Here is a 14,637-nt window from a genome sequence, read left to right as displayed (position 1 = left end):
TATGATGGTACTGTTAGTTGGGAAGAGTACATCTCACATTTCAATGACTGTGCAGAACTAAGCCTATGGACAGAGAGAGATATGGTTCTGTTCCTTGCAGCAAGCTTAAGAGACCAAGCCAGGAATTTTACATGGGCTTATCCTTGCTTAACAGAAGATCCTTTGATGCACTTTCCAACAAGTTTAGTCAGCGATTTTGAAATTCGAGACACCAAAAAATGGTTAGCTAAGCTTGAATCACGCAAACCACAACAGGGCAAGAGTGCTGCTGCTCTAGGTGATGCTATCCGACAAATGGTTCAGAAAGCTTACTGGAACTTAGATGAGCAAGCTCAAGAAATTTTAGCCCTAAATCACCTTTACAAGTTGATAAGTGTCGAAATGAAGTGCATATGTATTGATAAAGATTGTCAAAATGTTTCAGAAGCCGCTGACATAATCGACAGATATACGAAGCCATCCTTGGTGAAAACTACGACAAAAAGAAACAACATGCTAGAGTTGTGAAGACAATTGATGAGGAATTCAATGTTCCCCAAGCTGTGCCGGTGACAAGTATGTTAGCATCCTTCGCTGTATCTGGAAGCAACGCCCCTGATTCATCTACAATTATACAAGAAATCAGTAACAGATTGGACCGGTTGGAAAGAGCTAACAAAAAGCTTTCCCCTCAGCTCTGTTTTCATTGCAACTCTCCTAAACATTTCATCAAAGACTGCCCTTATTTAGACAAACCAAGACCTGGGCAGAGAAGAAATCAAGATGTACTAAGGCGACAAAACTACCAACAGGGAAATGGGAGACCATTAGCCTTGTAGGTCGACAGCTGGTGGATAAGCCAAGACCTAGTCCTGATGACTCGAGGTGGGTGGTTTTAAATAAAGAGAAAAAATTCTTAGACAATGGGTTCCATATTACTGGAACATTGGGTAGGTTGGATGTTAGTTTTTTACTAGACAGTGGTTCTACTGCATCCCATTTGTCACATGTTGAATTTCTGAAGATCTCAGAGGAGTCGTGTCCTGTCCTGTCCTTCAACCTTCAAACATGTGTGTGCAAGATTTGAATGGTCACGCATTGTCCGTCTATGGTATGGGAAGGATTTACATTTATCTAGAAGATGTTCCACATGCAATTGACTTGGTGGTTGTTGACATGGATCTATACTCGGACAAGACTGCTACTTGCAGTATTGTCGTCACATCTACTACAAAACAAAAACATTCAAACTGAGATGACAACTGTTCAATGCTGAATTGCGAATGATCAAACGGGTACAAAGTTACAGTTTCCATACGTGCAAATTGTGGCATCTGGGTTCCAGTAGCTTTGACCGAGAATGATGACCTCACAGTCATAGGGTTCCTAGAGCAACTTAACACCGATGACATACAAGTTTTTGATGGTTTGATAGATACCCAGTCTGATCAGATATATGTAAACATTGTAAACTTTGGAGAAGTACCTGAAAACTACAAGCAAGAACTACAATTGGTAAATGCAGAAACACATATTTAGTGGACCACGGTACCTTACCACAGACAGTCTTAGTTCTTCAGGGAACAAATTAAAAGAAAATACAACTCCTGAAAAAGATTTACCAGAACATCTCCTGGACATGTTTGAAAGAAGTTCGATAAATCTAGACCGAGAATTGAAAGATGCCTTCTTCAAACTACTCCTACAGCACAAAGATGTTTTTTTTCAAGACACCGGATGATCTTGGCTGCACTAGTATAATAAAACACAGGATAGATACAAAAAAAATGAAAAGCCTGTGAGACAGCCCCTAAGAAGACAGCCTATAGCAAAAAGACATATTGAAGTACAGAACATGTTACAAAAAGATGTAATTGAACCATCTACCAGTGCCTGGGCATCAAGTTTAGTTTTAATAGCTAAACCGAATGGAGCCACTAGAGCATGTGTCGACTACAGACAGTTGAATGCCAAAACAGTGGAATACGCCTATCCGTTGCCTCGTATTGACGAGTGCTTTGACTCACTTTCTGGTGCAAAATGGTTTTCAACAATGGGCCTAAATTCGGGCTACTGGCAAATAGAGATGGCTAAAAAGGACAAAGAGAAGACTGCCTTTGTTACAACATTAGGATTTTTCCAATTTCGAGTCATGCTGTTTGGTCTGGTTAATGCTCCGTCTACATTTGAGCGACTGATGGAGAATGTATTGAAGGGTCTATAGTGGACTGAATGCTTAGTCTAATGGATAACATAATTTCCTACAGTTCAACTTTTGATTAAGGCCTTCAGTGCTTAGCCAATATTTTCATCAGACTCCAAGGAGCAAATTTGAAGCTCAAGCCATCAAAATGTATATTGTTACAAAATCAGGTAAAATTCCTAGGCCATTTAGTTTCTTCACAAGGTATCCAGACAGATACAAAGAAAACATCTGCTGTCAAAAACTGGCCAATCCCCAAGAATGAAAGAAAAATTCAATCATTCCTTGGACTTTGTTCGTACTGCAGAAGATTTGTGAAGAATTTTACAGAGATAGCAAAGCCCCTCCATGATTTGTACAAGAAAAGAACGAAGTTCATATGGACCCCTGAATGTCAGAATGCATTTGACACCCTCGAAACAGCTCTTACAACTTAACCAATACTTGGGTTCCCATTACCAGGACTACCATGTACTCTGGATACAAATACCAGCGATAAAGCTGTTGGCGCAGTTTTGTCACAAAATCTAGAGGGCAAGGAAAGAGTTATTGCCTATATGAGTAAGACAATGAATCGCCATGAGCATTCCTATTGTGTCACACGTAAAGAGTTGCTGGCTGTTGTCACTGCCCTTCGGAAGTTTCATCCCTACCTTTATGGCCAGAAGGTTATACTTTGCACTGATAATGCCGCTGTCAGCTGGGTCAGAAGCTTGAAGAACCCCACCGGTCAAACAATACGATGGCTTCAAGAGATTGAGACTTATGACCTTACGGTTACATGTACTCAATGCCCAGGGCGTAGTCATCAAAATTCAGACGTTTTGTCGAGAAATCCTTGCAAACCCTGTCTGAGACAACATCAAAACAAAGATGACAGTGATGATAGCGATATTGAAAAATCTCATGAAAGTGACGGTAAGGAATCAATGCAAGCAGTCAGAGTGACAACTAGAAGTCGGCTAAGTGCCAATTCAGTGACCAAGTAATACTAGAGGGATGCATGAATTTTCTTCAAAACGTAAATAAATGCGATCGGGGAATAATAATGAGTTTGAAAATTGTCTTTTCAATGAATCAGAAATAAAAAAAAATATTTAAACTAATTAATGTTTTAAATAATCATCTTTTGGAGCTAAGTCGGGAGTGCTTCACTAGGATTTAGACAGTACATATGCTAGCATACATGTTACATATTTCGTTTTGAACTGTGCCTCCTCATTGTATATATGGGTCATTTTCAAAAAAATGTTCACTTTTTTGTCTTTTGATCAGAATAATAGGAAAAAAAATTTTTAGATTGATTTTTTCCCGTTGGTTAATATACATGGTCATACAGCTTATAAGTTATTTTATGATCATCCCCCAGGAGTTTATAAAAATATTCTAGGCATTCCGAGTAAAATTAAACGGTAAATCCATGTCACATTAACAAAAAATTTATAACGCGCTTAGTTAAATGATAGGGAAAATATTACCCTGTGAAGATATGCACACATTTTGCACCTCATATTAATTAAATTCATTTACAGATAAATTTAAGTTTTTATGATTGTTTTATTTATGCCGCCCACTAATAATAATAAGTGTCATTATTTTTACATGGTATATATGTTGATTCTATAGGCAGCTCTACTTTCTCTTGCGGAAATATAACTGGTCTTTTTCCAGTATGCGGTCCATATTCTTGGGAAAAGTCATACTTTAGAGGGTGGTGTTTCCAATATTTCACCATTTCTTCACGTATAGATAATTGTCTCTTTGGCCCTCTCCTTTTCGTTTAAAAATGTAGTATAGTTTTTAAAGAGTTGGAACTATAAATGTCAAAAAATAAATTAACTTAATTTTAAGCTTAAAACTTAAAACCTATTTTTCTATAAACAATTTAAAAATTTTGAATATTTATGAAATTATGTAAATACTTGAAAATCCTATAAAATGTGGATGATCAAATAAGGCAAGAATATACACCTATAATCCGTAGGAGTTTTATTATCTTAATAAGAAGCAATAGTACTTCATTATTTTCAAAGTTAGTTTCCTTTCCCCTCCAGTATGAAAGTCTGGCAGCTTTGTCTTTGAGTGAATTGAGCAACAGAAAGAAAATGCCCTGTTATAATATTCATGGACATAAATTATTGTGAAAAATTATATCAAGAAAATATACTTATTTATACAAGCATCATAACAGTGTAGACAGCTTGCTGCTACATGAATAGACTAAAATTTATTGAATTTAAAATGAAATAAAAAATAGTTTTTGACATACCTGTATTAAATTTACAGGAAGCATCATCCTCCAGGATATCATTCATGACATGGCTTTTTCTCATGCTGCCTTTGTCCTTCAGATGCATATCATCATATGCTGATAAATCTTCTAAAGTAGCATCAGTCTGACACTGGATACTGGTAGTGGAAATAGCAGTGCTGTTGGCTATTGAACAATATGAATGGTCGCCTAAAAAAAAAGAAAAAATAAATCGGTCATTTTGAAGCAAGTATACCCCCCCAAAAAAAAAAATCTATAGATCATTATTTAATATGATACCTTTGGGGATGTCATCCTTTCCTTCTATTACAGGCAACACTTCCACATCTTCATTGTATTTGTAGTACATCACAGTCGGACTCGGCACTGCTTTGAATTTTCTCAACTTCTGAAGACATTTTCTTCATAGGCCCCACATCCCTTCAAAATACCTCTGAATTAAAATGTCATTTTCTAGATAAACTATAAATTAAACCAAAATACATAAACACTACTTCACAATACAACAGACCTTAATTTTAATTATTAACTAGTGATACTCATATAAACTTGACACAAGGATGATATAGATTATGTACCATTTTTTATTTTCTTTTCCTGTGGCCCATTTCCGTTGTCAGTGTCAACTCTGGACAACACTCTCTATATCAAATGGTGTACCTGTGGCTTGCAACGGGTCTGGGTACTCTTCTGTAGGCCTTCCAGATACAAAATGCTTGGAGCATGTGTAAGTGGACTTGTTTACATTCGCTATGGAGAAGTTTATCCTACCACACAGTTTAAAATTAACACACCTCTGGCATTTATCTACCTTATGTAACCTTATGTTGATTCTGCCTGCAGCTCCTCTTGGTGCTCTATAGGCAGCTCTACTTTCTCTTGCGGAAATATAAATCGTCTTTTTCCGGTATGCGGTCCATATTCTTGGGTATAGTCATACTTAAGAGGGTGGTGTTCCCAATATTTATCCAGTTTATTTTCAAATTGGTGTACGTTTTTTGCTAGCACTACATTGTCTGGCAGGCTATTCCACAGTTCCACGACTCTGTTGGTGAAGCTGAATTTTCGAACGTCTCTATTGCATCTGTGTTTCACTAGTTTAAAACTGTTCCCAATATAGCTAGTAATATGCGTTTCACTCAATTGAAATAATGTAGTTGAAACTCTTTTATCATAAACTCCATGGATGATTTTAAATGTTTCAATCATATCTCCTCTCATAAGCCGGTATTTCAATGTTGGTAATTTAAGAGTCTTTAGTCGTTCTTCATAATTTTGGTCTTTCAGTTGTGGCAGCATTCTAGTAGCTCTTCTTCGACATTCTCTATGGTTTCAATGTCCTTCTTTTTGTACGGTGACCATACGCTACTCGCATATTCAAGGTTATATATATATATATATATATATATATATATATATATATATATATATATATATATATATATATATATATATATATATATATATATATATATATATATATCTAAATAAATAAAAAGAGAATGCTGCAGTCCAAATTAAATAAAATCTTTTTTTTTATTTAATTTTATTTAATTTGGACTGCAGCATTCTGTTTTTATTTATTTAAGTATTTTTTACTGTACCAAGAATTTAACTTATCAACGTATATATATATATATATATATATATATATATATATATATATATATATATATATATATATATATATATATGTGTGTGTGTGTGTGTGTGTGTGTGTGTGTGTGTGTGTGTGTGTGTGTGTGTGTGTGTGTGTGTGTGTGTGTGTGTGTGTGTGTGTGTGTGTGTGTGTGTGTGTGTGTGTGTGTGTGTGTGTGTGTGTAAGGTTGTTGATCTCCCACTCAGGAACCCGAATTGCTTATCAATAAATAGATCTAAGCTGTCCATATGCTTGATTAATCTCTTCCTAATAATTTTCTCCATCATCTTGCAAAGTATGCTTGTTAAGCTGACAGGTTTGTAGTTTGATGCCGACTTCTTGTCACCTTTCTTAAATAGAGCTGTGATTATGGCTATTTTCCAGCTATCTGGTACTTCTCCTGTCTCTAGTGATTTCTTATAGATCAAATATAAAGGTCTATCAATTACTGCTTTCAATTCATATAGAACTTTTGGGTGAACCTTATCTGGTCTTGGGGATTTAGTAGTGTGTAGATCCTGAAGTAATTTTTTCACCTCTTCTTGAGTAATCGGCTCATCATTATTCAACCTTGTGTTTTCAATTATATCAACTAGTAGTAATTAAAGAGTTCATCTTCTTCTGTAAAAACACTACTAAAAAAATTTGCCAACATCTCTGCCTTGTCCTGATCCTTATTTGCCACAAATGTCCCTTTGGATGTTTTTTCGTGCAATTCTGAAACACCGCTTTTGCTCTTCCTTTTGGAGTTAACATACCTCCAGAAGTTTTTATTGTTAGTCTTTTCCGATTCTGCTACTTGTCTCTCTTTCTCTTTCCTTTCTTTGCGGGTTAATCTCTTGACTTTATTTCGGGCTTTACAATATTCTCTATGCTTTTCTTTGCTTCGGTCTTCCATATATCTTTCCCATAGTCGATGTTTTCTTTTTATGCTCCTAACTGTATTTTTGCTCAGTGGAATGTTTCCCTTTGTGTTTCTAGGTTTGCTATTGGGGATAATTTTTTTTACTGCACTATCAAATCTGCTCATAAATTTTTCCAGCATAGTGTTCACATCATCATCTTCCATAATATAATCCCAATCGATGTCTTACTCTTTGCGCATTCCTTCATAGTCTGCTTTATAATAGTTCAATCTCTCACAGTTGGTATTTTCATACTTGAAGTAGCAACTATATTTGACTTTTATCACACTGTGGTCACTAGATCCTAATGGGTCTAAGTTTTCTATATCACCAATGTTGTTACAGTTATTCACTAGTATAAGGTCCAACAGCGAGCTTTCCTAACAGTGTCTGTGTCGGGTATTTTTATTTATCACCTGATGCAGGTAATTGTCTCTAATACATTCAACGGGTCTTTTTAACGTATTTACACAGCTATTTACATTAGCATTTACTTTGTCTTTTAGTCTCCCTGCTTCATTCTGATTTTTTCAATCTTTCTCTCCCATGGTGGACCTTTTACGATGAACTTCACTTTTCCCGATTTTTCCTTTTCGTTTAAAGCTTTTGCTTCCAGCACCTTTTCCCTGTTCTATTTCCTCTCAGCTTTTGACATGTCATGTGTAACACTCAGTTTTCTAAGCTTACTTTGTGCTGGGATGTTTTTTAGCTTCGACAGATTTCTCATGACTCATATAAGTAAAAACGTGTAGCTTTAATAATAAAAATTAGCCAATTTAATAGTGAAAACGTAATTGTTATACATTATGTAGGATGTTTAATCTCACTAGCACTTATTTTCATTAAGTTTTGTTTACTAACTGACGACAAAAAATCTTCTAAATAGTTAAACGGAAACATCGATCGCGGTGTACACGTACATGTTACACGTCATAAAAATCTCAACAGACAAATTTTAATAGCCATTCTCTGTAACCACTTGAACTTCGTTGCCACGCATGGTCACCGATTTTGATGAAACTTCACCCATGCATAGTACTTGACACCAGAAACAAATATCAAATAAAATTTCGTTGCTAAGTGTCTCGGTTGCTATGGCAACAGCCGGAAAAGTTTGAAAAATCAAGATTTTCAGCCACTTTAACTCTTGACTGTGGCTCAATAAAAACTAGAAAAAGCAAACAAACCATTCTCACAAAAACATGACACCTTGATGTCACTTATACTGTAAAGAAACTGTTTAGAATATATCTCTAAGTAAGTGGTAACCAAGGGTACATTTGGATTACATTTAAAATGCTGAAATATGCTGAAAAACACTCCGTATTCACTAATGGTAGGTGTTACATGCTCAAACTCAATCAACGACTTAAGAAAAAAAATGAAAATGTTTGACCTTAAGTATATAAGTGTAAGCAATATTATTCTATAAATAACTTTTATGGTTGCCATGGTAACACAGTGTAACCATGCAAAACCAGTAACTCAGATTGGGTTAATGCTACTTTCTTGAGGAAAAACATAAAAATTCAAGACTGGCAAATATGCATCCTTAGGATCTTGCATCACCAAATACATGAGAAAAATTGGGTATAATTGCTACTTTGCAGTGTTACCATGGAAACAAAGTACCAGTGCTGAAAAGTGAATTATTTTTCGCTGCATTAAGAAGTAAATTGCCATATATTTAAGAACCAAATTAAAGGACTCAGCTTGAATAGTACTTATCTGTTAGAACTGAAGTTGAATATCACATATTGATAAAATTTGATGAAGAATACAACACCGTTGCTATGGTTACCAAGAAGGGAAAATGTTCGATTTTGTGAACTTTATATCGATATTAAACCCTGTGTGCCAACTTCTTGCATCAACTTAGAGATTGGATGATAGTCAAAATTAAAAGTCAGGTTAGCTGTTAATAAATATCAATCATAAAAGTTTTGGGAATCTACATTTAAGGGTACGTATCCAAGGAAAGAAAATATTTTTCAGGTTTTTAAGCATATATTTTCTGCTTATTTCCATAGCAACGCTCTATTTAAAGAATCTAATCTGAATTTTTTCAAATGGGAAAACTAGGAGCACACAAACATCTTTAAAAATTGATCATTAGTTATGGGGGAATGTGCTTTTTTAAAAGATAGGATCAGATTTAAAAATACAGAGTGTTACTTTGAAGGCTCTCTTTGGTATAAAAACCTTGGCAACCATTGCCAACCAATCTGAAATATCATATTTTGTTCTTGGTATATGTTTCAAGGCTCTTTTTTCTATTATTTGGTCACATTTCATCCTATAATTGCTTTTTATTTTTACGTGTATGAATTTATAAAATTCAATGAATATTTTTTTTTACTTTTGAATACTTTGTTACCATAGTAACGTATGTAATAGTTGATTTACCAAACATGTTTATCATGCATTTGAGACATCTGACCTTCAACTTTTGGAAACAGTCATTGCCAATTGTTTGCTTTGCCGCAAATGTTAACTATGGGGCTCTAAACATGTTAAAATATGCCATTTTTCGAACTTTAAGACATGTTGCCATGGTAACTATAAAGCATAGCAACCAATTTTTGCCTGATTTCAGTTTAGGGTATCAATGACTTTTATCATAGAGAGTTTGGAGAAATTCTGAGACTATGCGTGCCACAGCTCCTATTTAAATTTCAAATCATTACAGAGAATGGCTCTTAAAAAACGTCTATTTGTACGTCAAAATACGTACAAGTACAAGTACGCGTACAAGTTTAAAAATCTCAACCTCTCTATTAATAGCAATTAAACGCTTTAGACGCTGCATTATTAAATGATTGAAATTAAAAGAAGAAACTTAACTACCGTATAAACTTGTATAAAAATCATGCAATTTTCTTCAAAAGCTTGGATACCTATAATTTTTCATCCTAAAATCAAAATGTATATATGTTGATCAATTCTCAACTAGAAATTAAATGCAGTTTTCGCATTTCCTGAAAATTTATTAGATAATTACTATTTTTCCCTTTATAATATCAATAACTTTAAACACAGGCACTTGAATTTTTATCAATAAGTCGCTAAATTAGCCAAATATCGAAAAATTCTACCCGCTCTATTCATAGATACATTTTAAAGGGGGTAGAATTTTTCTATTTTAGGCTAATTTAACGAATTAGGGTGTTTGTGCTTTAAAGATAAAGTTTGAGGAATAAACATGGGTAAATACACAATATAAATACTAAAAGAATCGAACCTTTTTTTTATTTTGCCTTGAGAACCAATGACCGATTTAATTTTTAATAGCCTTATATTATCAAAACCTGAAGATTTTAATTGAAATTTTTCCTTTTAGACTAAATTTTTTTATTCATTTTCTTTGAATTCCATTTGATCTCATAGGACACAGTCATTATAAAATATTTACATCCACTGAATATTTTCTTCTTTATTTCTTAAGAAAAACCCATTGCGTTCATCCCTGCATAAACTACATTAAGCATATCACCTGTACAGATTTCTTGATCAGTGGCCGTTCCATCAATGAAACGTACAAAGACGTTCGCATCATTAACACAATAATTAATATTTTTAATCCTATTTAAAATGATAATTTAAACAGATATAAATATAAACAATAAAATGTCTTTCTTTCTTTGTTGTTACTGGAATGAACGGTCGCAGCTATTGCAGAAAAAATTAACATAACCCGCTTACGCGGGTTATGTATTTTTTCTACAACAGCTGCTTCCGTTCATTCCAGTAACAACAAACAAAGAAAGCATTTTATTGTTTAAATGAAAGTAGATTTAGTGGATTTTTCTGTACTATTTATATAAATCGCCTAGTAAAATGGACGCCATTGAAAATTCACCAATGTAAGTTTAAATGACAGTTGTGTTTTACTTAAAATGTCTTCAGTTTCTGAATCAGTAAATATTGTAATGCTTTTAACTTTGTATGCAATGTACATTTTTCTTCTTCTGTTTTGTTCTTAATTGTAAATTTAATTATAATTCAGCTGAGAACAAATTATCCTCGTACATGTAAAACATCTTTGAATGTAATAAAAAATTTTGAAGCAGAGAAGGTATTGAATAGTTTACTAAAATGGCATAATATACAGTGTATATCATATATGTCAAAACATATAAAAATTCTCCTTTAATCCTTATTAGAAAGACAGCCCTACAGCATATATCAGAGTCAGTGTTCTTGGGACTGTGTGATAAAATTGGGACCTCACAACAGGTGGCCATGAGAAGAGATATGGTGGACATCATGGAGATGGCGGAAAATCAAGGGAGAGCAAGTGGTGAGTACAGTGAGATGTGGAGTGGAAGTTACAGAGAAGGATTCAGACTGAAAGAATCAGATATAGACATTATGTTCTGGCCAAATGATCACCGTGTGATCTGGGACTTATCTCAGTCTCAGTATTACAACACACACGGACAAACACTGATATTATGTGACTGTTCTGATAGTCCACCAGGATTCACTTTGTTATATTTACTGTCACCAAGCAGGAATCAAGTAATCCAGGGAGCTTGTGTTAGAGTGAATAGCGAATATTATATCTCCAGTTCAGAATACAGAATGATTTGGTGTTCTGCAACTTTGCCTGACTCCATTCCACATGGACCCTGTGTCAGTGGAGTTATTTCAGGGGGAGCAGAATATGAATTCGCCCATTGTTTTGTTAGTGACTTTTGGCCTCCCTCTGCCTCCTCGTGGATAGACAGATGTCACTCATGGCCCAAGCCTCATATTGCTAATGAAATAGTAAAAAATGGATGTCACTTTGTACCAGTAGGACATAAGCTAGGACGACATGAGCACAATGAATGGAGAATTTCTTTCTCTTTTGCAGAACACAAACTTGTGTATGCTATGAACCACTGCCAATTCTTAACTTATGGCTTGCTTAAATTATTCTTAACAGAAATAATTAACAATGGATTAAGTGATGAAGATAAATTACTGTGTTCCTATCACATGAAGACAGCTGTTTTCTGGGTGATTCAACAGAATACATTACAACAATGGTGTCCACAAAATCTCCTGGAGTGTTTCTGGAATTGCTACAAGCTAATCCTTAAGTGGGTGTATGATAGAGTCTGTCCAAACTTTTTTATTCCCCAAAATAACATGTTTCTGAGTAAAGTCCATGGTGAAGCACAGCATCAGCTATTTATTAGACTGTATGGGTTGTATGAGAATGGTTTAGCATTCCTGCTACACAGTCCCTCCATTAGGTCTTGTAATATAAATGTCCTTTACAACCCCCGCCTCTCCATCTGTACAAATGAAAATACTCTGATTTCTGAGACCAGGTTTGATAAAGAGCTGTGGAGGGAGATACATACAATTATTATTATTGTCGTTATGGGTATTTCCTGTGTGAACAGAGTGGTGGATCTGTGTGGTTTTTATGTCACGTGACATGGTCATATAAATAGCAGGCGCGTGCTTTAAAAGTTATTATTATTGTCGTTATGGGCATTTCCTGTGTGAACAGAGTGGTGGATCTGTGTGGTTTTTATGTCACGTGACATGGTCATATAAATAGCAGGTGCGTGCTTTAAAAGTTATTCTACCGCTCGTACAGAACGTTGTAAGGAATGGAAACCAGTAAATTAGGCACACACACACATATATGTATGTATATATAAATATTATTTAATGATTAAAAATAATGGGTGTTGAAATAAATACAAATGTGTTAAATTCGTAATAAACGTTCTGACGAGCAGCATTCCATACATATGAGTTGATTATTCTTTCAATACAGAATAAAGAGTATAATTAATTTATATTCGGACGAACGAAGTGAGGGAGAATATAAGTGACGCATTCTTCACATCAAACCTAGAAACCTTTATGAGATGTCTACATACAATAGAACAGATGATAGATTTACCCCTCCTGACTCAGTATCAAGTCGTGATGCTACAAAAACTTACAGCTATTGTCATTCAGAAAACAGCTTTTATATTACACATAGCAACTTACACAAATGAAAACAAACTGTGGTATAGAGCTGACAAAATTTCCTGTCATATGGTGAAATTAGCAGCCAAGTTTGGTTGTATTACAGACATGCTGTACATAGCCATGTATTATTACAAGACACTTGGATACATGGAAGCTTTATCTATTATAGAGATGATCAAGGTCAAGTTAGCACAGCCATATGTGATGTATTTGAGTAATGTAGATACCAAGATGTACACTGAGGCTGTAGGGGGACAGTCCTGGTCTACAAAGATAAAAAAGGCTGTAGACAGAGATATCCAGCTTGACAATGACATCCATTATATCAATGAATTGGTACCAGAACAACAGTCTGCTCTACAGAACAGCCGACCTTCATTGCGTATCCCACTATTTGTACTATTATACATGTTAGAAATCTTGTGTTATAGACATGTAGACACATCGAGAATACAAACAGCTCTAGATGATCTACAGACCCTAGTTCACCATGATCAGGGACAACTTATACCTTTATTATACAGAGACATATCGTGGCAGATTCTGGGGATCTGTCAACAGGTGACAGGGAACCTCCAGGCTGCTCTATACTCATACCAACAATCTCTCAGACATGAACCCTTCCATAAAATACAAACAACTACAGAAATGAGAATACAGGAAACCTGTCACAGATTACTGAATTAGTAAAATACCGGTAAAGCTGGACATTTGTAGAAGCCCATCCGATAGAATTTATAATCTGAATATTTCTTCTCATTCTACCATATTTTCAGAATGACCAATTAAAATACACGATGCAAGAGAATACTTTTCTTACAAACAATTTTTAAAACAAAGAAAGTTATATACTAGTTATATTCTAGATCTGTGGTACATGTATAATAACTGTCCAAACATCAACAATATTTTGAAATGTTGTATCTAGCTAGCATATGGTTATATTATGTCATATCGTCGAGGCGTCACATCACCCACTCAATAGTATGCCATTCTCTCTCAATAATCAAACCGGTCATTAGCCTTATCCACTTCTCACTTACAGGCTATAAATTGTACAATATCAGCTGTCAGCTGAGTGCCCTTGATGCGTCTTACAAAAATCTGTAAGACAACACAAAGCAAAGTAAAAATGTTTTATTATAATGGTTCCAAGAGATCAACAGTTTCAACCTACTTAAATGATCATGATCAAAAAATTACTTGTAGTACTTTTTAGTGTTCAAGAAATTAAATACAACACATGTCCAACGTTTTCTGGGCGATACTAAATGACAAAATCAATTCTGTTTCAGATTTGAGGGTCACAGTGAGAGACCGTCTTTTTGTGCAGATTTTTTTTCATAATTTCTGCTTCATTTGAATGAAAATAGGACGGTTAAGTGCAATTATTACCCATAGGAAGTCCAACAGAGTGTCGGAAGACTTCATCTTCAAAACCATATATTAGATATTGTCTTTCAGAAACTCAACCAACTTTCTAATATCAACTTTGGAGTACTTGTGTGTTCAATCATTCTGTTTTGAGCAAAACAACTTGGCAATTCACTAATGATAAGCTAATAAAATTCACCACATATTTTCTGGAATGTTTGTACTAGGGATCTTGTTATATCTCACATGTATTCCTTGTGACCTGTCTAATATGGGTATCAAC

General features: G+C 34.7%; 1 protein-coding gene across 1 annotated transcript; it reads left to right on the top strand.

Annotated features, from left to right (window-relative positions):
• The first annotated feature begins 9,339 nt into the window (after positions 1 to 9,339).
• LOC134243164 (uncharacterized) lies at positions 9,340 to 14,547 on the top strand. The gene is given in 4 exon segments (XM_062725396.1): positions 9,340 to 9,387; positions 10,905 to 10,915; positions 11,162 to 12,365; positions 12,825 to 14,547. Coding segments are annotated over 4 exon segments (2,106 nt in total). The 3' UTR covers positions 13,668 to 14,547.
• The last annotated feature ends 90 nt before the right edge of the window (positions 14,548 to 14,637 follow it).

The sequence above is a fragment of the Saccostrea cucullata genome, unplaced genomic scaffold (assembly GCF_032062105.1).
Source record: "Saccostrea cucullata isolate Sc308-1 unplaced genomic scaffold, CSIRO_AGI_Scuc_v1 ctg2403, whole genome shotgun sequence".
NCBI lineage: Eukaryota > Metazoa > Mollusca > Bivalvia > Ostreida > Ostreidae > Saccostrea > Saccostrea cuccullata.
This window is presented reverse-complemented; position numbering and strand designations above follow the sequence as displayed.